This window comes from Dipteris shenzhenensis, chromosome 7 (assembly GCF_047967505.1).
Source record: "Dipteris shenzhenensis isolate YYH24624 ecotype China chromosome 7, Dip_SZ_1.0, whole genome shotgun sequence".
NCBI lineage: Eukaryota > Viridiplantae > Streptophyta > Polypodiopsida > Gleicheniales > Dipteridaceae > Dipteris > Dipteris shenzhenensis.
In genome coordinates this window covers 43374370-43398460 of record NC_141602.1, presented here as the reverse complement: position 1 = coordinate 43398460, position 24091 = coordinate 43374370, and the positions used below count along the sequence as shown (strand labels likewise).

The 24091-nt window shown below is 48.6% G+C and overlaps 1 protein-coding gene across 4 annotated transcripts in view; it reads left to right on the top strand.

The window, feature by feature from the left end:
• The window catches only part of LOC147900382 (kinesin-like protein FLA10), a 211085-nt gene that overhangs the window by 120915 nt on the left and 66079 nt on the right, over positions 1–24091 (top strand). For all 4 annotated transcript variants that reach the window (XR_015541331.1, XR_015541330.1, XR_015541329.1 and 1 more), the window contains 2 exons: positions 5963–6012; positions 14601–14781. Coding sequence is in view for 1 of the 4 variants with exons in the window: in XM_087377302.1 (XP_087233428.1) it covers positions 5963–6012; positions 14601–14781 (231 nt within the window). In the remaining 3 variants the exon portion in view is untranslated. The remainder of the gene's footprint in view (positions 1–5962; positions 6013–14600; positions 14782–24091) is intronic.

Below are 24091 nucleotides of genomic sequence, written 5' to 3'. Positions count from 1 at the left end.
CTCTCTCCCCCCCTCTCCTCTCCCCCCCCTCCTCAATAGGATACAATACAAAGCAATGGAAGCTACGCAAATCACTGGATGGCACAAAGAGGGGATGAAATGGATGGAATTATGGGGTATAACCGCTGCTGATATCCCTGAAGATGCATGGGAAATCAAGGAGCTAGTGACGCAGAGAATGCTACAGAAGCTATGGCAAGAACCGGGGGCAAAAATGCAGTTTATAAGCAGGAAATCAATCCGATGGACAGCTATGGAATGCAGAAATACCTCGGGGAAGACATATCAATATTTAAAAGACATTTAATCTGCGAAATCAGAACCAGCTCACATGATCTCGAGGTGGAGAGGGGAAGATGGGCGAGACCCAGGGTACCAAGAGAGGAAAGAGTATGTAAAATCTGCCCCGCAGGAGAAGTAGAAAATGAGCAGCATGTACTCCTAACATGTCGAGCATATGTGCAAACCAAAGAATGTTTTAGGGGCAATAGAAGCAACCTGAAATCCCTACTGGAGTGGCCAGCCAAAGAGCTAGGCAACTACATAAAGGAAATTTTGGAATATCACAACAAAGCACTTGGTCTGGCACACAGGCTAGCACAACAAGTACTCACTGCCTAGCACATTTATGCTATTTTCTTTCAATGGATGTAAACAATCACTACTTGTTGATAGTGATCATTGTCTCATAGATCCTGAAGGGTCTCACGAGGACGTTAATACAATCATATCATATCGTCTCTCTCTCTCTCTCTCTCTCTCGGCAATCTACGGGGGGCATTCTTTGGGAGAGATATCATCTTTTTCACGGAGACACACGAGAGTCCAGAGAGACCTTTGCCACGAGTGACAGGGTATACATGGAGATCTGCCTTCAGGCAGCACACTCAGACATTTGGAGTGAGAGGATGTGGAGGAGTGGCCATTTTGTACAGAGAGTATCTCGATTGGATCATCACAGTGGAGAGAGCGGATTCACATGCCCGATTCTTGTGGGTACGCATCCGCCGCAGAGCCCCTTAGCGAGATCTTTTTATTGCAGTTTGCTACTTCCCCCCGGCGCAGTCGATCTATTCTTCCACAAGACCAGGCCAGTCCATATTTGAGGATCTCTCAGCGGACATTGCAGATTTTTCACATCGCGGAGAAGTCATCCTTTTAGGAGACTTCAACGCGAGGACCTCAGACAGACAGGCCCTCACTTATGACTTCATGGAGGATCCGGTCATACTCCCAGCATTTCACGATGATAGCCTCTGTCGGACTTCATCAGACTGCACAATACAGCCCACAGATCAGGGACGTCAGTTACTGGAGCTCCTCACCTCGCACAGTATGGTCATTTATAACGGCTTGTCCAGTTGGCCACAGTCTTCCATGCCTACATTCTCTTCTGCTTCTGGGCGTGGTACTAGCGTGATCGACTACATCATAGGTCCCTCGACTCTAGTCCCTTCCATCCATAGCCTTACTGTTAGCCCCTTCATGCCCTCTGCCGACCATGCACTCATCCACTTTACTTTGACTCATGTCTCCCATGACCCACCCCCCCCTCGTTATCATGACCGCCAACCCTATTACGAGGTTCATTTCGACCACCAGTTCGATGATGTATATAGCCAGAACCTCAGCCGCCTACTCCGTCCTCATCTGTTAGATGCTCTACCATCCACGTAGGACCGGTGGGAACTTGTACATACTTCACTCGTTTCTGCCGCTCACATGTCGTTCCCTGCCACATGTCATTCGTCTAGTCCCCCACCGGTTGGTCTTGTTCCTTGCAACGGTTGGTATGACGAGGAGTGTAAGGAACTCCGCAGGAAACTTCACCTTGAGACCAAGGAGAAGTCTCCCCTCCTTGCCGAAACCAAGAGAGACTACAAGTGGTTGGTTAGGCGCAAGAAACGCCAATTTCTAGCCCGGAATGAGGAGGAGCTGAGAAGCTTGCTTTTCAGCTGTGACTCCAAGGAATTCTGGAGAAAATTCCTCCGCTCGAAGTCTCAGAGCCCCCTCACAGATCCACATGTCTGGTCTGCATACACTTCAGCTCTATACGATGTTCCAGATCAGCTAGCCATCGATTTATCCCATTTCCCTAGGCCAGCTTCATCTAGTCTCTTCACACCAGAGAGTGTCCGTGCAACAGTCCACCGATTGAAGAACGGGAGAGCTAAGGATCATGATGGATTGCGAGCGGAGTATGTAATCCATGGGATTGATGCCTTAGATTTTGTTCTTTCCCGTCTCTTCAATGAGTCTGTTTGTACAGGCCTACCACAGTCCTGGTTAGGCAATACCATAGTACCTATCCACAAGTCGGGGGACCCTATGGAGCCGTCGAATTACAGGACCATCATGATTGGCCACGTTATGGCCAAGATCTATGCATCAGTTTTGGAAAGCCGTATAAATGACCATGCCGAGACGACAGGACTCAGAGCCAGAGGGCAGACTGGATTTCGCAGGGATCATTCGACACTTGACCACATCCTCACACTCAGGGCACTGGTAGAGGAGGCGAAGTCATGAAGGCAACGGCTTTATTGTTGCTTCGTGGACTTCAGGAAGGCATTTGATACAGTTCCGCGATTCAGATTGTTTCAGAGGATTCGCCAGATGGGCTTCAGTGGAGAGATACAGTGGGCTATCATGGCTTTATATGAGAGGGTCACTGGTCGGGTTCGGACACATGAGGGGCTCTCAGAGGAGGTATGCAGCACGATTGGGGTGAAGCAGGGTTGCCCGCTCTCTCCTACTCTCTTTGGATTATATATTGATGAGCTAGAGATGTTTGTACAGATGACAGGCGGTGTGGGCTCTACTCTCTCAGGATCCTCCATTCCTATCCTCCTGTATGCGGATGATGTGGTTCTCATTTCCTCTACTGCTCAGGGCCTCCAGGCACATATTGAGGCACTCCACAGGTTTTGCCAGGACAGGGGGTTGACCGTAAACCTTGGCAAGACCAAGGTTATGGTTTTCAACACCTCTGATCGTATTTACAGCACGGATGAGTTTTGCTTCACTTATGACGGACAGCCCATTGAGCTTGTTAGAGAGTACACTTATTTGGGGGCAGTTTTCAGGGGACCGGTTTTCACCATGACATATGCAGCACGAGATAGGATTAGTAAAGGGTATGCTTCGTTGGCTCATCTTGAGCATCAGTGTTTTCAGTCCCACTTTCAGCATCCCGATACGAAATCCTTGCTTTTTGATACATTGGTGAGACCAGCTGCAATGTATGCAGCTCCTTTCTGGGCAGGAGACCTCGGCGCTGCAGATTGGAGACGAGTAGAGAGGTTACAGATCATCATGTTCTCTCGGCTCATTAGGGCCAAGGCTACAGTTCCGCACGAGATCATGCTAGCAGAGTTTGGAGCTACTCCCCTTGCATTGGATGCAGCGTTTCAGTCGGTCATGTATTTGCACAGGGTTAGGGAGTTTGGAGACTCAACAGCAGGCAGAGCTCGGTTGCCATGGTTAGCACTTGCATCTTCTATGGAGTTGGCACGATCTGGGGCCCGATACTGCTGGTACTTGAGACTCACTAGGTGGCTCACATCTCTTGGACTAGACATGGATAGACTGCCTCCCTTCCGATACAGCATAGATGCCCCTCATCTCGAGTTGACTCGCCACGAGCTTAGCCAGGTCACGAGAGCAGACTTGCTGCAGCTTCATACGTATCGCACTTGGATTTATCCCACGCAGCTTTCGACGAAGATGGCCACATATCGTGACCACTTCCTTCGGATCTCAGAGGATGGATTTGTCATTCCACCAGGCTATACATGTATCCACATGTCCCACTCACTGAGGATTGCCCTTGGCCAGCTTAGAGTCTCTTCGCATCAGCTCGAGATAGAGGCTGGTAGGATGCGACGCATGGAGGATGGACGGCGACCAGGCCGAGAGACCAGGATCTGCCCTTGTTGCACCATGGGAGAGGTGGAGTCAGAGGAGCACTTCATTTACAGATGCCCGCTATATTATGAGCTCAGAGGCAGATTCCACTGTCTCTTCACAGATGGATTTGGACCTCTCTCACGAGTGATGGACTACGAGGATCAGCATTGCCTAGCTCTTTATGTCAGGGAGGCCACTATGCTTCGACGAGACTACCTCAGAGACCATCAGCACAGACCGGAGCGTGATAGAGCCCAGCCTGATAGAGCTCAGGCACACGCTATACCAGAGGACAGAGACCAGGAGGAGCACGAGGAGGTCAGAGCTCACACAGGACACATGCCTCCACCCTGTGGATGTACATATGAGATGGTTTGTAGACGTTGCAGGATCTTGTTACATAGGGGACGTACTCGCCGCTTCATCTCCAGACGATCTAGGATGATGGCAGCTTTTCGGAGGAGACTTACTCATGGAGATCTCGCCCCACCAGCCGCTCACTTCACCTTTGCTCAGATTTGTACTCTCATAGCAGGAGGCAGAGTCGATGGACAGGATTTCCAGTATTATTTTGGTTCTCAGACTCCGTGACACCTGGACTTGTATCTTTGCATTGGCATATTGTACTCATCCTCCCATTTTGCACCCAGGGGCGGTTTCCTTGCATCTAGTTTACTTTGTATTTAGGCTCAGATTTGACATTATGTACTCTCACTTGCATTGTATTGCGTAGCACTTAGATGATATTCGACGATGCCTCTTCTTTGTGGCACGTTGATTTTGTGCTATCTTGTATGCAGAGTTCTTGATGTCCCATGGGCCCATTTTGGCCTTTAGTGGACAATAATACACTTTCTTTCTTTCTTTCTTCTCTCTCCCCCCCTCTCTTCTCTCTCCCCCCCTCCTCTCTCTCTCTCTCTCTCTCTCTCTCCCTCCTTTTCCCCCCCTCCTCTCTCTCTACTCCCCCCCCCCCTCTCTCTCTCTCTCTTTTTCACTCCTTCTATCTCTCTTTCGCTACATCTCTCTTCCTCTCTCTGCCCCCCCCCCCCCCCCCTCTCTCTCTCTCTCTCTCTCTCTCTCTCGCTCTCCGTCCATCAGCCCAGTAGATCATAAAAAATTATAATCACAAAGTCAGTTCGACAAGAGTACCTATGCCTTGTTTAATGACAAAGGTTGAAGTGTCTACTAGATGATCCAAAATGCAAGTTGAGTTTCTAAGATCAAATACGAAGCAAAGGAATGTATGTCAGACAAGTGGATGGGATTTTTTATCTCTGGATTGTCAGGAAATTGATAAGATGATTCTACATTGTATAAGATTTCAACATATGTTTTTGGATTCTGAAATGAAAAAGATTTGCTTCTTGGATTGAGATCTGACTTATGTTCAAGTCTGATTGTATGTGTCTACAGAAATATGCCTGGCACATATGATCTTTGGATTAGCTTGGGTCTCGCGAATCTTGTCCTAACATGCTTATACTCGTTATATTATATCCTTACAAATTGGGCAACTAAAGACTGACTAGAATCTAGAAATTGGAGCATTGGTGTCCAATGCATGTATGTGAATTAATAGGGCAGTGGAAGGGCCCAACATGAGCAATTTCTTAAAGAAAATGATGCCCTTCCATTTGGATGTTACTATCAAAACCTGTCCAAATGCCAAGAAAGAGCGGAGCAAAGGGGTGATTTGTGTAAGGGGAAAGGGGACATGAAGCCTTGAGATGAGCTTGATGTTGCATTTCATTTTAAATAATGCGCAATCTAACAATCGTTAAGGAATGTTCGTTGCATATATCTTTGATATCTTATTGCAAAGCACTGAGGAATTGTTGCTTATGTCAGATCTAGAAATGCCATGACACATGATTTGTACTATTACCATATGCCCCAATACATTGGAAACATGTAGTGTGATCTCTTGTTGCAATAATTCTGAAGTTTTTGGCTAACAATTTGTACATTTATAATCCGTACTTACTGAGTGTCCAAACATGGATGACATTGCTGTGAAATAATAAGGCTAATCCTATGTTTTGTAAAATTTCAGGTTATTTCAGCTTTGGCTGAGGGCAAAAAAGGTGACTTGGTGCCCTACAGGTCATTTCCTTCTCCTCTATAGAAAAGAGCGTGACAGACTGCATTCTGCAGACCTTCTCAAATGCATTAGCAACTACAGTCATACTTATGCACGTGGGTACCTGTACATAAACAAGCATGCATGCAATATCCATCTGAATGATCCACAGCTAGTATTTAAAGTAACTATGGATGCAAATTTGGTTATTGTACTTTGTGAACTGAGCAAAGCATGAATCTTCTGTTAGGGGAGATTTTGTTCATGATGCGTGTGGGGCATACCTGTGCAAATGCTGCATATCTTTGCCAAGGTAGTGCGCGACGTGTGGTCTGCATGGTAGCTTTTCTTAGAATGAGCATAGGCATAAGCTTCACATAAGTATATTGGTATTGGAAATCAAACAGCCATTTCAAAGTCTTAGCATGTGTAGAATTAAAGTCGAAGCTCCATCATGTTGAGATGATTCCTGGCATCATGAGTAGCCACATAATCATTCAAGGGATTGTTCATTTCATAATTGGCATGTATTCTTTTCTTTTCTCCAAGAAAAAAACTTCTTTTAAGTATGAAAGAAACACCAAGAGCAATGCTCATGGTTTGTGAGAGTAGCGACCAGGAGCATGAGCAATGCTCTTGTGAATGCAGGAGCTTCATTCTGTTTCATGAACTCCATAGAGGGCTCTTACTTTGAAAAGCTGTGCCATTGCCTCCCACTATGTTTGTTGCACATGGGTGTTCCATGCCAGGGTTTTGGCGTAAATGTACACACACACACACACACACACACACACACACACATATATATTTGTATGATTGGACATATTCTAGTCTTACAAAGGTATATATATATATATATATGTATGTATGTATGTATGTATGTGTGTGTACAGTAACTATGAATGTAATTATTCTATAGAAATAAAAGATTTCTTCCCACCAAAAAATAAAAAGTGTGTGTGTACATACGTACATGTGTGTGTGTGTGTGTGTGTGTGTCGGAGGTTATTTTTGAGCATCTACATGGCAAATGTATAGAAGTCTCTGATGCATCATTGTGCCCGGTCAGCCTCTATGTCCTGTGGTGGTCTGGCCATCCCCTATTGTTCTCTGATCTGTTTCAGTAGTGTCTCCTTGTGCCGACACATCTCCATCAGATAGAGCCTAATACAGACCTGGTCATGGAAATGGACAAGTCGTGATAGAGGACCAAAGCCATTCCCCTTTAGGTAGAGACAGCGGTAACGCCCTCGGATCTCATAGTAGGCTGAGCGAACACAACGAAAATGCTCCCTGTCTCAACTGCCCCTAGTGTTAGCGTACAGACCCACTGCTCTCTGGGTATACCTGCTGCTCTCCCTGCGTCAATCCTCAACTGGTGGGACAAAACCCGCATCTGACCAATGGCAATCCTTAGTGCATGGGAGACTCCTTTGCCCTCGAGATATTGGTGTCTGATGATGAGTCCCTCCTCTGATAGTCTCAAGAAGTGATTGCGGTAGAACTAGGTCTTGGTGGGGAGCTCCTGGTCCCCCCTCCCCCCCCCCCCTCCCCAAGTCCTGGATGTATGAAGCTGAAGGAGGTCTAACCGTATGATACGGTTGATCTCATCTTGTGGGATTGACTCAGGAGGCGTATTAATGATGTATTGAAAGGGGGAAAGCCTGTCCATTTGGATACCATGCCTGGCAAGCCATGCAGATATGTGTGCATACCATGTGTCTGCTCCCCGCTCTCTGCTAGTCGTCTGGATGAGTCTAGGGCCAGCCTCGGAAGTGTCCAATGAGGTAAGTCCTAGAGTCTGTGGATGAATGTCACTGTCTGAAAGATGGCATCAACTTGGAGAGGTGTCATGGTGAACTCTTCCTGTACTATCACGTGTGGGACTGGGGGCTTACACCGAATCATCTTGGACCCCATCGTCACACCTATAGCCACTCGAAGCTCCTCTAGTCTGTCTTCGCGAGATTGCATCCCTAGCAGGGTGGTGCATACCTGGCAGTTGGTTGCACCAAAGTGTAAAAAAGCCAGCCCTTCGTCGGTGGATCCTGGAAGTGCGCCTGGAAGCATTGTCGCTCTAATCTAGCCAAAGTACTACGCCCCCGTGTGAGCCGTGCCTGAGCTGCATGGTCATTGTGAAGATGGGTCCTGTGAAGACTGCTCCCAAATATGTGTACAATTGCACTATCTCCACTGGCTCGCCAGGATAAGTGAAACTAAGTTGGTGAAGTATTGCTCGTGAGGTGTTGAAGACCATAATCTTGGTTTTTCCAAGGTTGACCATCAAGTCTCTCTCTCTGCAGAACACCTCTAAGGCCTCCAGATCTCTTTGCAGCCCCTCCGCTGAAGAGATATAAGGACTATATCATCAGCGTATTACAATATTTGTATGAGATCACCCAGTAATGAACCCTCGCCCCCTACTATGAAGGATGTGATCTCATCGATGTAGAGTCCAAAGAGATTCGGTGAGAGAGGGCAGCCTTGCTTCACCCCAATTGTGCTCTCGACCCAATCCGATAGACCGCCTGGAGCACAGACCCTACCTTTGACTGACTCATATAGGCTCATCACACCGCAGATTAGCATCTCTGGAATCTGCATCTTTTGTAGTCTCCTAATCATATGGGATTGTGGGACACTGTCGAAGGCCTTCGAAAGTCTACGAAACATTTGTATAGACTTTCTGATGCCTAGACCTCGCCTCCTCAATGACAGACCTCAAAGTGAAAATGTGGTCTAGAGTAGAGTGCTGCCTCCTGAATCCTGCCTGTCCTAGTGCTCGTTGCCCCCGTACCTCTGTATGACTGCTGATCTCTCTCTCTAGTACCGATCCATAGATCTTGGCCAATGTGTGGCCAATCATGAGGATGCGATAGTTCCGAGTGTCCATGAGGTCTCCTGCTTTGTGTATCGGAATGATAGTGGTAGTGCTCCATGCTGGTGGGAAGCCGTGACAAACTGCATGGTTGAACGTCTGTGCAAGAATTGGGGCTAGAACCTCTTGCCATGTGCAAAATGCTCTGTCTGTAGGTCCTCACGATCCTATTCTTTTCATTTGTGGAACCAACGAAGTGCAGCCCGTACATTCTGCGTAGTAAACATATGGCAAGTAGTGGGCCTGGGCATAGAGGACATGTCTGGCGGTGTCTGCCTCGGGACATCATATAAGGAGCTTGCATAAGTGTGCCATACTCCCGGATCAGTAATGGGAATGGGTGGCTTCGCCTCCGAAAGAAGTTCCGTCCACTGGTCGGGTCTCCTCGAAATGATCTGATGATCTCATCCATCCTGTGTGTGAGGAAGGCTCGTCTCTTGCGGCGTGTCAGCCGTTGAAAGATCCGTTGTGCCTCATATGACGTCAACTGACCCAAGGCTCGCTCCCGTGTGAGGTGGGATCGCATCTCTCTGGAACCCGGAGGGAAGGTATGGTACACGTCATGGCAGCGAGAGAAGCAAGGAAACGGGCTGCATACAGAGATGGTAGGGTGATCATCCGAGAGAGAGGAGATCGGGACCGGGGGGAGAAGGAAGAGAAAGAAGAAGGTGAATTATGACGGTGTCGGGTCAAGGGGACACAAAGTGGACTGAGAATTGCAGTGTGGAATTGCAATGGCACACTCTGGTATGATCCAGGTGGTTTCTTGGAGACATACACTGACAAAGACATGGTCTTCTACACTGAGACACATGAGAGCCCCGAGAGAGGACTGCCCACCGTGACAAGATATACATGGGAGTCATCTCATAGGAAGGAGACGAGGAGAGAAACTGGTGTGCGGGGTTCGAGGGGAGTGGCTATCCTCTTTAGATCACACATGAGACCTTTCATATTAGTACGTGTGGATACGAGTCCAGCTACTAGACGCATGACCGATTCTCATAGTAGTGTGTTATTTCCCTCTAGATACTTCATCCTATGCACATGAGGTCACCACAAAAGGGCACAGCCCATATGAGTCGATTCAGGATGATATCACTGAATTCTCCAGGCAGGGGGACATCCTCCTTCTTAGTGACTTCAATGCATGCACAGGGACTAGGCTGGTGGGCCTACTGGACTTTGAAGGAACATGGTAGAGAGAGGGAGAGAGAGGGGGTAGGCTAGGGAGAGAGGAAGTGATACTCAAAAGGAGACATAATGAAATGACGAGCAATGAACAAAAATGAGAGTACTCACATATAGACCAAAGAGCTTGTAGCTTGATACTTGATTGATTTGACACTAGACAAGTACAGCTCTTATATAAGAGCACACACACACACATATGAACACCTATGCATATGGGATAACTCCCAATATGACACGTTGGATGGACAAAAGCAGTAGAGCATAATCCACCTTCACAGCCACCCTCATCCACATTTAAAGCAAGTGAACAACACTATCAGAAGGTAAAAGGCATTCATTGAAACTCCCTGTCTCTACAGACCTTCGGATATACAACTCATACTCTGGCCACATTTCCACTGATAGCCAAACAACCTAAACAACCCAGTGGATTACACAGCTCAACACAAGCTCCTACTGACTGAGCTCAAGCTCAGGAACATACAAAAGAACCACAATTTAGAATGCACAGAAGATTGATGATTTTCAGATTTGTTCAACTGTCATTTGAAGTCCCCTCTTCATTGACCAGCAATCATCCAGACAACCATGTATGGTCACAAAACACACAGCCCACAGTGATAGCCTCATATTGCACCTGGCTCTGCTTGCATCCTATGCAGTTCCATCAGTCAAGGTCTCTACAGCTACAATCTAAAGCCACTGTATGCTTACACGATGACTAGCCCATCATTCTCTGCACCACCCTGTAATACCTCTTCTTCCTTCACGCGATGATAAATACTCGCGATCTCTCCTGCTCCAGCTCACGTGCAAACCCATGCAAAAGACACCACAAGAAACAGCCTCAACCTCTTAATCTCCTGCAAGCCCTCCTCTATCCAAGGCACTCCCGGCCTGTGTAGTAGCAGCGCCATGCCAAGTCTCAAGACTCCTTAAATACATATGACACCACGTCTATCCAGCAGCCTTGCACGAAGTGCATTTGTCCCGTCCCTCCTTCAAGCAGCATCAGAAGCTTCCACCCAAGGCAGCAGCCCTGCCATCATCACGTGAACTAGCAATAGCCATTCTCTCCAGCCCACTACAGAGACACCTTGAATAACTACGCAGCCAATCCTCTACAAAACACCAGTAAGGGCCAATTGTGCCACAGAGTTCATCATCACACGAAGCACCTGGAGCCCATCTATTTCAAGCTCCTGCAATCGAAATCCCACACCCGTCACGTGAACACAGTAACCACCGCAGCTTTCCTTGCATACAAAGCTCTCTTCTTCTCACGCAACGACCTCTTCAATCAAGAGGCCTCCAGCCCTCTGTAATAGCAACAGCTGACGCCTCAACCGTCCAGGAGCTTCCAAAGTAATAGCCAACTCCCGATCAAAAAACTCACTGCAGAGAGTCTCACGACCTCTTTCTGCATGCTTAGGATCTCCCAGTAAAGCAACAGCCCACTGGAAAGCAGCGCCAACACCCGGCTTCTCTTTTTCTCATGGTATATGCCCTCTCTCTTCCAAGGTGCTCCTGCCCGCAGTCAAGATCCACACCCAACCAGAAGTTCCCCGTCCATGAGCTCACGTGCCCATTCCCTGTGTGTCCATGAAACCTTCCGGAATCCTCTTGTAAGCTCAAGCTTCACGTACATGACTTTGTCGTTGGTCCAGAAGCTCCTCTTTCCTCATCATGTAGCCAACTTCCATGCATGGTTTGCCTTCTTTCAAAAATAGCCACGTCATTTTCATTAGCCACCTCATGCATACATTTCTACCACTCTCAAAGTTCCCCCCCAAAACTTAGAACAAGGCCATTAATGCTTATATTCCAACCTTAGGCTCACCTTTTCCCTTGCACATACACTTCCAGTAAAGCCTTTAAAGCTTGTTTGCCACATATAACCACACATCCATGATGTCCACACGGAGTACATGAGTGCTCCCATGACTTCACCACAACACGGAACTCCACTCATGACACTATGAACACTTGGTAAAGGACTACTATGACGGACATATGTCATCCACGATCAACACCGCCACTCTACATACCATGCTGTACTCGAAAGTTGCTTACACAAAATTTGATTGAACGCCAGCAAGCACACACACAAGTTGAACATCACACATGTACATATGTACAAGATGAGTTTGGGGTTTTCAAAAATCTTCACACAACGTGGCATCCATAGGACTCACTAGACTATAAAACACCCCCTAGACACCTAGTACACTCATTTTTGACTCACTTTGGCTTCATATTCCAACATCCCCCCATGAAGGCAAGGTGAGAGACTACTGGAATGGAACCAAGAACAGAACATGACAATGACGGTCATCAAAATTGTGCATGCCGGTCTAGAACTAGACATGGTTTCCACACAATCTGAGAGGCAAGTGAGCATGGCTCTGAGGCTAGTGAGCATAACATAGAAAGCTCATCTAGCATGGCTCAGAGGCTCATCATGCATGGATGCATGAACAACTCCGAGGTCTAGGAGACCAATGCACCAACATCCTGGAACTCTCAAGCCAGGCCTGATAAACAAATAGACCTATCAATGCCAATACATGGCTCCCATAGTACATCCCCCTCTTGACTTTAGGGACTAACTAGAAACATGGAGTCACACACCATAAAAGAAATACATAATTTTAGGAGGACAATCCAAGGTAGAGGACCTTTATTAAACATTCTTTTTAGAGGGACTAGTCAAGGCAGAGAACCTCTTAATTAAACATAATCAAAAAAATATAAAAGATTTCATTCATTTTATGCATAGCAAGGGCAGAGAATCCATGGGCTTGAAGTAGCTACTGCACAAGAGTGTACACATCCTGATGCAAGGAGGTATGTCGGTGAAGAACCAGGCGAGAATGCCCTTGAATGATGTGTCGATGAAGGCCATAGGAGCAGCTACCAAGGAGATCACATCATGACTCTCAATTTGCCGATTGGAGAGTCACCGAATGCGCAGAAGAAGCTCAAAAAAATGAGCGAAAGTGCTCAAGGGAGCTGCCCAAATCACTGCTGGAGGTCACGGGAGTCCAAATCTGAGCAAAAAATGCCAAAAAATAGCCTAAAACTGCTCGGAATCGCCTTTTGACAAGTTGTACGGACTCTTGGCACTATTGCGCATCCGTCTGCAGAAGTCCGGACTCCGTACAGTTGTACGAACAAAAAAGTCAATTTTTTTCTCGAAAAGGTGCGGGACAGGGTCGTTTATGTTTGGGAAGTGCCAAAATTTCGAAAAACGTAGAAATTGGACCTCAAAAGTTCAAAAAACAGTCGCTAGATTGCTCCAAAACAAGTTTTTGGCGACCAACTGACAAGGAATGTCTGCCAATGCTGAGGGAGAACCACAAATTGATGCAGGAGTGAGCTGAACTCACAAACGAGGACCGCGGAGTACTTGATGGCGAGGAACCATGGCAAGGCTAAGGAAAGGGAGGCTCTACCTTAGAGGAGAGGGGAGCTTCCATTTGTTGGCTTCTCTCATCCTCTAGATAGAGCAAGAAGAAGGGGAAGGTAGGAAGGGAGGCTCTTATACCACATGAAGGAACATGGTAGAGAGAGGGAGAGAGAGAGTGTAGGCTAGGGACAGAGGAAGTGATATGGAAATGAAATGACGAGCAATGAACAAAAATGAGAGTACTCACATGTAGACCAAAGAGCTTGTAGCTTGATACTTGATTGATTTGACACTAGACAAGTACAGCTCTTATATAAGAGCACACACACACATATGAACACCTATGCATATGGGATAACTCCCAATATGACACGTGGCATTTATAGGGCTCACTAGACTATAAAACCCTGGACACCTAGTACACTCATTTTTGACTCACTTTCGCTTCATATTCCAACAGACTTTGCATCGGATTCCCTCATAGTACCAGAACTAGATGCAGCTGAGCTCGGGATAGTGAGACACTCTGCAGGTGCACCACAGGTGAAAGAGTATGGATGACATCTACTTGAGCTAGGGGCTGTTCATGATTTGATCATTTACAATGGTCTATAGAGATGGCCATATGGTGTCCATCTTCTCAACTTTGTTGAGGTAAGCCATGAATTGACACAATGCTTCCCTGGTATCATACGTGTTTCAGCCAGTAGGATGGGGTAGGGTGTCTGCACCTTAACCCCTAACTCCCCTATCAGGGAACATTTATGTAAAGTTTCTATTCTTTCCCAATATACCCGGGACCCCAAGTGAGGCATCCGGAAAGGATTTTACTGTCTACACAAGCATGGTATACAGAAACTTTCTCATTTCTTGTTGTAGAGCTGCACCTTCTTGCATTTAATTTGGAAGCTATATAGAGCTTTCAAACCTCCTAGAATCCTCCTTTCCACGCATGCATTCCATAACTGCTGTGTGTGTGTGTGTGAGAGAGAGAGAGAGAGAGAGAGAGAGAGAGAGAGAGCTTTAAGACTTAACTATTTTTTGTTCAGCGAACGTCAAGGAAACTCATGTATATCCATAGGAATATGGATATTTTTTGCTTAACTTATAAAACATCATTTCTCTTTCAGGGAAAGTATGCTTACAAAGCTGTTAATGGAGAGTCTTGGTGGGAACAGTCTAGCACTGATGATTGCTTGTATCTCTCCTGCATCTTCAGTTGTTGAGGAAACCTTAAGTACCTTGTATTATGCTACCTGTACAAAGACTATTGTCAATGCCCCGATTATTAATATTGACGAGAGGGACAAGGTGATTACTAACCATAAAATCTAAGAAAGAAAACAGATCATAGTATGTTAGTAATGTAAAGTGCCAAACACAATATTAGATGTTATTCGTGCTATTCACATTTATTTCTTCTAAAATCTGCCAAAAAAGGAAACCTTGTTTAGGCTTAGGCAAAACATGCTTGTATACCTTGGTAAATCTAGTCGTCGTTGGTCTGCTATGTACGTACTCCCCATCAATCAGAACATTATACATTCTTTAATCCCTCATTGTGTACAGTCATGCGGTTTCCCTTGCCTAATCAGACTTGTGGGATTAGTTATCTCCTAGGTTTAATCTCTTTCAGATCATGTAAAATAATGCCAAGGTAAACTCATTTTATGGAAAAGCACTATATATTTTTTCTCAATAAAAGGGAGGAAATGCTAAATATGTATGTGCTGACCCAAATTTCCACAATGACCAGGGAAGGATAGGCAGAAACTAGCATCGCAGCAATTGACATATATAATCCTTCAGAACATGCCATTGTGTGTGGAATTTTCACTAACTAGGAAAACTCCTAAGGGTATGGATATGTATGGAAGCAATAAATTTCTTGCATGAGTTCTGCCTGCCTAGCTTGGTGGCCTCTCTAATCAGGCTGTTACAAAAATACTTCAGACTATCATGATAGATATCCACATAAAACTCTGAATCATATAAATAACTCCATGCTTTCAAAGCATGAACACAACATACAAATCTTGTTCATGAGTTGGCCAATACTATTGAGAGGGAGAAAGATTCTTTCTTTTAAAGGAAACTGGCCTTCTCCCTTGCAATAAGACCACTCCAACCACATGACCGCTTGAATCAGTTTCTAAAAAAAATGTTTTGTGACAATCAGCAATCTTTAACACAGGTCCTTGAGCGACTACTCTCTTTACAATGTTCTCAAAATGTAAAGGAATTTATTGGAGGTCAACTACACCAGAATTGGAACTTTAGAGGATTCATTGCAGCAAATTATAGTAAAATCAAGGTCCAGTAGAGTTATGGAAAATTATGCGTACATTTTCTGAAGTGCATTCTTGAGAAGATAAGGGTAAAGGACTGGCTGAACCAGACTTTAGTATCCACGCGGGAAAATATAAAATTGAAGTTACCAAACATAGCGAATTGCAGACCTGCTAAATATGCAGGTCGGATGAGGGATTTAAACTCTGACATTATCGAAGGTTGGCTTGACAAATGGGATGCGGCGTTTTCCATTTGTGAAGTACATAATAAAATTATGAAAATTCTTGAGGCCCCTCATATGTTTACTGAGGCAACGGGTAGATGGCGGATCAGGCAGAAAAACAGTGTTGCTTTTGTTACTTGGTGGAACTTCAAGATGGAGTTTATGAAACGTTTTCTCCCTCCTAATGAAGCATTAAGAGTGTGGGATCATCTTAGGTAGAAGAGTGTATCTGTAGCAGAGTATACGGATAAATTCAGAGAAATTACAACAAAGAGTGTATCTGTAGTAGAGTATAGCGATAACTTCAAAGAAGTTATGATGCATACATTAATCCCTAAGGAGATGCATTTATTGACATTGCACATATCTCAAGAGAAAAACAGCTGCAATGACATAGTCCCAACCAGACTGTTGCGATACATATTGTTAAAATGTGCCATTAAAAAAAACCACGATCGCAGCTTGTTCAAGTGTGTCAATTGACTTAGTTGCTCTCTGCTTGCTTTTCACAACTGTTATACCCAATGTACCAAAATTATAGAACACTTACTGCTGGTAATCTAATTGTGCAATGAAGTCTCCTGCAGCCTTGAAATCTGCCTCCGAGCTTGAAGGTCCTGTTATATGGCTTGTACCTACCCTAGATTATGAGGCCTGTCTGGAGGAAGAACCCCTCTTTTTCTCTCAAATTTTTGGCTTTTTTCAAGGGGTAGAATCCATTTCATAAAAGTGCCTCTGTCACAAAACTTTCCAGGATCCGCAATTTACTCAGTCATAATCAAGAAGAATCTCCAACAAAGCTCCACATTCCAAATTCTCCAGGAGAGGAGCTCTTACAAGAACATCCTCCTCCATTGATATACAAGGATAGAGGATTAAAAGAGGTATTACACCTCAAAAGGAAAATTTCAACAGATCAACAGACTCCCCTAAGACTATAGCTTGAATAATAACTTACTCTGATGCGCTCAGCTTGGAATGCACATGCCTGATGATGCAGACACAGAAAATGAATACAATAGCTACAAATTGAAGAACTTCAGCCAGAATTATGTAGGTTGGCAGTGACCTAATCTATCATGGCACCATAAATTGTGAAATAAAGAAGAGAGAGACGTATGTGAAGAAAGAGAAATCAAATATAGACTACCATAGGCTTCCCTTGCGAGATCCTAAATTGATCATGTGCAACGCTGATTCCACAGGGCCTTGTTCTGAAGGAATGAACCCTCTCTTTTAAGGGAGGAGGCAGTCCTGTAAACTTGGTTAGTCAGTCATGTGTGAACTGCCAAGTGGCACAGCTAAGTGAGTGCCTCACTAAAAGACATTATCCTCCATTGCATAAGCACAAGTTCTCGCTTATATGTATGTACACTCTCTATCTCTATCTGCCTCTATATCTATCTCTATCTGTCTATCTGCCCAAACTCATCCTCTAAAACCAAACGAGCCAAATTCAGTAGAGATTAGCTACTTTGACACCCCTATCAATGTCATCGGTGCCCAATGTATGTCCATCCTTCCTTGGCAAGAACAGCTCAAAGAAGTTTCTCCTTGCCGTGATGTGTTACACGGCACTCCTGTATGATATTTTAATCCCCCCACTAGTAGCAAGGCCTGTAGATTGCTGCTGGTTGTGCGAGGAGAGCACCGTTTTGTGTCACTTCAATCATGGCGGGATCTGTAATGGAAGCTAGTGAAGAGGGAGAGTGTGCCCAGAAGAAAAGAGGGAAGGAGGGGAGGAATGATATTCGGCACTGGGAGAATGTACAAGGGGAGAGAAACATGAAAGACACCATGGGGAAGGAAGTGAGAAAGGAGAGAGGTCATGCTACATAGTCCTTGTCTGAGTGGCCTCCTAGTTTCTTGATCCTGCTCCTAAGACTCTCAAGATCTCATCAGTAGTTTTGGGGGCTCGCAATTGTTGTATCGCAGTGAGAGGGAGAGAAGACTCCATAAGGAAAAGATGAGGAAGGCTTATTATATTGAGGCCAATGTATGTACAAGGAGGCATAATAGATGGAGCCTATATGGGAGAGAGAGAATGTGGGAGTGTGTCACATCAAGCAGTAGTCTTCATTTTATAGCCAATTATTCCCTCATTAATTTTTTTTTGCGGAAAAAGCAGTGCTAATTATATTACTTCGAGAACAAGATACAAGAGGTCAGCATTGTAGCTGACGGGCTGCGTTCACAAATCGGACGCAGCCCAAAAAGATAACAAAAGTAAAGCTCTCTCTCACGGAGGGATAAGACGAGTGTGAGTGAACAGCCAGAGAGGTGGTGAGTAGCGCCACCAAAGGCCCTGCGAAGTCTGCTCGAAGAAGAGGCCCCGTGTGTCCCAAACCCGGAGGAAGTGTCTCCGCTTCTCCCAACCGGCCCGGGAGTCCCCCTGTATCTGGTCCCACTAGCCTCTGAGGGTATGTATGATCTCACTCCAGATGTCAGTCATGATCTGGGCAGTCGATAAGGAGGTGCCACCGAGGATCTGTGCGCAGCGCGAGGTCCAGATGTGCCAACCTGCGATGCTGTTGATAATCTCCCAGACTGGCTGCCTCTCCTGAGCTCCTGTGCCGGCCTCTGCCAGGTGCTGCGGGATACTCTCGAGCGGCCCCCACGTCCCCTGTGTAATAAGGAATGTGGGGTCCTGCTGACAGGCCTCGAATAAATGATGAAAATCAGGTGCGGTGCTGCACCAGCAGAACGCGCCCCAAGTGATCAATCCTAGCTCCGGTGCTGCGCGAGTAAGGATCCCGAAAGTCCACCTCCATACTTCCTGGGCGCGAGTGCAACTCCATAGGCAGTGTTTTGGTGACTCCTCGTCCTCATGACAGATCTGGCAACGTCCGTCCTGTCCAATCTGCCTCAACCAGCTCCCCACTGGAAGACCTTTGTGGGCAAGAAGCCACAGGAAGTAGGAGATCTTCCGCGGCCGCCAGCTCTCCCACAAGGCCTTCCAGAAGGCCTGCAAAAAGAACCTGGAAATACCCTGTGCATACCAACTGGGCCGCTGGGTGGGAGGGCGGCTCTGCATCCTCCCTAGAACTCGCCTGCCCAAGGTCGTGCTGTAGGAAAAGGAGGTCGGCCCCTGACCTGTCGCAATCTTTGGCCATCTCCACTCTCCTGCTCTGACAAGGCCCGCCCTTTCCAGAGCCAGAGACGCCAAAGCTGCAGCTGATCCTGCTCTATGCAAGGGTCGGTCCGCCAAACCTTCCCCACAAGGCCTACGACCCGAATTCTTTGCCATGGGAGTAGGGGGTCGATGAGCACCTCCTCTCTACTGAGTCGCCCATCCCCCAAAACCGCGAAGAAGGAAACAGAGTCGTCGTCCATCCGCCCTGCGACCACTAGTGGGATGCCACGGGGGGTGAACTGTCCCAGCCAACGGTCATCACTTGGCATGAGGATCTGAAGCTCAGGTGGAACCAACCAATCAGCTGGAATTGTGCCGTCGATCTCCGTACGTCTCGCCTGGGCTCCACGGACACCTCCAGCTGCGTCTGCAAGAGCAGCCGTCTCCAAATGTCTGTACGTGTCTCTCCAAACTCGAAGGGACCGGGCTGGTCCCCGCATCCAGCCGTCCCACCTGATGTGTGATCTCTCCCCCAACTGAAGGCCCTCAGCATCTCTGACCTGATCGTTCCAGATAAGCGGCTGGCGATCAATCTCCTCCTGACAGCTAGGAGGGGACTGAATGAGACTAAGGCGGAGCCGCCTCCACACCATGAGGAGGCTACGAACGAGTGGGGAACGGGGCTGAGTGAGCGGGGCGGAAGTGAAGATCCACCTGAGGGACGGAAGCCAATCTCCACCTCGGCGCGGGACACAAGAATTGACCGCCTGCTGAAGTAACATCTTCCACGTTTGCCCCCCCGGGGTCAAACAGCGGATGACTAGCTTGCCTAACAGGGCGTGACTCTGAAGCTCTGGACCGATGATCCGCAGGCCTCCCTCGGCCTGCGGAAGAATGACTGTCTGCCAAGCAACCCTGGCTCTGGTATCTCTGAGGCCATCCTCCTCGGACCAAAGGAAGTTCCGAACCAACCTCCTGAGCTGTGCCACGCTGGATCTCGAAAAACACCAACAGGAAGCCACATACCAGGCCGTGGCTAGGAGGACCTGGTTGACTACCAGGGCACGACCTACAAGGGAGAGCTTAGCAGTGCTCCAGAAAGCCAGCTTCCGTCGGATGGAATCTAGCACCGGGAGAAACTGCTGAGCTGGCGTGATATCCAGGCCGACCTGAAAACCAAGATATCTAGCTGTCTGTCCCTGCGGAATCCACCTAAAACCCAAAAACCTCCCCCACTGAGAGCACGCCCCGGGGTCTGTGAGAAAACCAACTGATTTGTTCCAGTTGATTTTCGCACCGGCAGCCGAGCAGAAGATCTCTAAGGCCATCCTCACCCTCTCCAGCATCATCTCATCATCCTGGACATACAGTGCTGTGTCATCCGCATACTCCGAGTCCAGGAGCTCCGTGTCCTCCCGGAGTGGGAGGCGAACACCCCTGAGCCCAGTAGATCTCGCCCGAAGGTAGTATGTCATAGCCTCAGCGAAGAAGAGAAACAGGTAAGGAGCCAGGGGGCAGCCCTGACGCACTGATCTCTCCAGACGAAAACTCTCACCCATCCAGCCGCCAATAATGACCCTGCTAGAAGCTGTCCTGTACAACGCTGAAATACTCTGAATCCATCCTGCTGGGAAACCTAGTCGCTCCAGAGTCCCCTCCAGAGGGGACCAGTCCACTCGATCGTAGGCCTTCTCAAAGTCGAGAAGTAGGATGGCTAGGTGTGACCCACTGTGCTGAGCCCACTCCGCTGCCTCTGAGAAGGTGAAGACATTATCTAGGATACTGCGATCCTGGACAAAGCCTGTCTGAGTGTCATGAATGAGGTCTGGAAGTAGAGGCCGAACTATGGCGCTGATCATCTTAGCAAGGATTTTGTAAGCAGTGGTAAGTAGGGTGATCGGGCGCCACTGACGGATCTCCTGTCTATCTCCTCCCTTCGGGATGAGGCAAATCAGTCCCGAGGAGAGGCTCTCTGGCATATAACCGCTGCTGAAAATCCTCTGAAGAGCTGCTAGGAGGGGTTGATGGATCTGATCCCAGAAGGAGGTGAAGAATGCCCGGGATAGCCCATCCTCGCCCGAGCATTTCTGCCCGTCGATGGCCATCAAGGCCTCCAACATCTCGTCCGTAGTGAACGGTACCAACGTCGCCTGCATGCTGGGCTGGACCAGGGATGGAATGTGCCTCCACACCTCCTCCCGGGAGCGTCGAGTGCGAGGGGCAAGCGGCTCCTGCTGGAAAAGAGTCCTATAGAAGTCGGTAGCCAACCCCAAGACCTCACCCGGATCCGTAACAATGTGCCCCTCTGCTGTCCTGAGACTCCGGAGCTGATCACCTGCTGCTCTCTGGCCATGCGTCCTGAAGAACTCCCTGCTCATCCGGTCACCCTTCCGAGCCCAGAAGGAGAGAGAGGCATGATAGGAAAACTCTGACCGGCGCTGGAGGGTCTCCTCAAGAAGGGCTTTGGCTCGAAGGGCCTGGATCCGAAGCTCCTTCGAGCCCTGGGCTGCCTGCTGGAGTCGCTGAATGGAGGCGAGGTCCCTCCGAAGAGCTCTCTCTCTGTCCCACCACTCCTGTCGAACCTGTAGGGCTGCGAGCTGGAAATCTGGCTAGACTCCTGCAAAGCCTGCGCCACTGAATCAACCAGATCCACGCACTCGTCCCAGTCTCTGTCCCATAGACTGCAGATGTTGCTGCGCACGTCCTCCCTTGAGAAAATGGAGTCGGGAATCCGGCATGAACGGGGGGGAAGGGCCTGGGCTGCCAAGTCTAATGATAGGAGCACAGGCGCATGGTCGAAAAGTGTCGTCCCTGGAACTATACCCGCCTGACCGCCTCTGCTAATGGCCCAATCACTGACATAAAATCTATCCAGCCTCTCCAGGAGTCTGCCTCCTTCCTTGCGGAAGCCCCACGAGAAGTCCAGGCTCCCGTGCCAACGCCGGAAGGACGGGTCTCTCCAACTGTCCCTACCTCCTGTCGCGAAGATGAAAGAGTCCCAAGCGGACTGCTCTGCCTGAGCCATACCTGTAAACTCCGGACCTTTGCCCTGCTGGTCCTCCAAGGTCTCCAGATTGTTGAAGTCACCTCCAACAATCCAGGAATCCATGTCTGGAAGAATCCCTGTAAGTGTCCTCCAGAAAGTGGCTCTGCATCGGAGGTCTGTGGGAGCATAAATGTTGAGGATTCCTATTTTGGAACCCTCCAGTTCCAGGCCTACCCAAAGGGCACGGCCTGGGATCAACGTGCCATGATCGAAAACTCCCTGAGCTAACTGCTCGCACACAGAAGTACGGACACCTCCACTCCTCCCCTGTGCGCCGATCGAGGGCTCCCAATAAGTGTGGGAACGTCCAGGGAGAACCTTCCCGCAGCTACGGGAATGAGCCGCAGAAAGCTTGTGCTCCTGGAGCAGAAGTACATCCAAACGACCAATCACTGCTGGCTGAAGTTCCTGTCGCAAAATGAGCTTCCTGGGACCACGGGTGCCAGAAGAGTGAAACCTGTTCACATTCCAGGATACGAGGTGTAGGCTCATGGTGAGGGATGGGAGGCTGCGAACAACTGTCTGCTCGCGGTCGAAGTCGATGAAGAAGCTGACATTTCGGAGTGGAGGCGCTGCCGCTTATGAGAAGGTTTGGAGGGGGAGGTGGGGTCGTCCTGCCCGTTCTTCAACACCTTCAGCAAAGGCGAGAGGCCTTTGGTGCCATGAGCAAAAGCTTTCTCGAGCCAGCTCGAGATCTCTGAAGTAGTCATCTCGTAGAAGGCTCGGAGTTTCTGAGGGGACCAGGCTCTGACATCCTGGGGGAGGAGCCATGACAGGGGAGGCCTGAGGATCACAATGAGTCGGAAGCGTTTGGCGGCGCAACGCCACCGCAGGCGCACGTCGCCCTCGGACCACTGTGTCTCGAGAAGCTGCCCACCGGACGGGCCTATCCAAGAACAAACCTGAGCGTGCGTCTGCTCTCTGAGAGCCTCCCAGACCGAGTCGTCTGTCCAGGTCTCGGTGCCGTCGCTGAGAAACTTGAAAGCAAAGCTAGGGCCATCCCTGGGGGCCAAGGCGGCAATCTTCCCATCCGCCCCTTTGCGGAGCAGGAAGATACACATGTCGAGACAAGCCGGGAAGGTCCCAAGGTCGGCCACATCCAAGTAGTCCCAGGGGCCAGATTTGTAAAAGTCTCAAGGAAGCTCTCTCTCCTGAAGCTGAGACCCATCAGAGTCTGCCACTGAGGGGCTAGCGGATAGGGAAGCCTGCTCCAGTGGTGGTGTAGACTCCAGGTGTCCTGCCAGTGGAGGGGGAGGGGGAGGGGGAGGAGGCTGGGGGGTAGGCGACTCAGACTCCACGGAGGCGACTAGCGGAGGAGGTAGAGGAGGAGGAGCGGGGGCTGCCCTCCACTGGGAAGCCGTCGGTGGAGCTAACTCTGCAGGAGAGTCGAGAGAGACGGGGGGAGGGGGATGGGGATGCATCTGGAACTGGGGCTGAGAAGGAGGAGGAGGGGACTGAGGAGGAAGAGGCGGGGGCTGAAGCTGCGGGTCGGGAGAAGGGGGGTGAAACTGGGGAAGGGGCTGGGACTGAGTGGAGAGGGGCGGGGGAGCGGAAGAGAGGGGGATCTGAGGCTGTGAAGGGTGGGCTACCGTCGAAGAAGAAGCTCTCCCAGGTCCCTGGGGCGGCTGCCTGTTAGGTCTCTGAGATGTTGCTGTAGGAAGGGTAACCTCTGCCTCCTTGCCTTTATCCGAAATCTTCTTGTTCTTTCCTCTTTTCCTTCTAACCTCAGTCCAACCGCCCACTAACTCTGGACCAGACTCCGGCTGCCTCGGCTCCTCCTGACTTGGCTGTCCGGAGGGGGCGGCGGGGGCGGGGGCGGGGGAGGCCTAGAAGCGCTGGCGAAAAGTGGACAAGCAGCCGCCAAGTGCCCAAAGCCGTGGCATCGCAGGCACTGGCCTGGCTGTCCGGTGACTACCATGCTCTGGGTGATGCTGCCGGCATCTGTCACGATCTCGATCACTGCAGGGAGAGTCGCAGGATCCGCCAC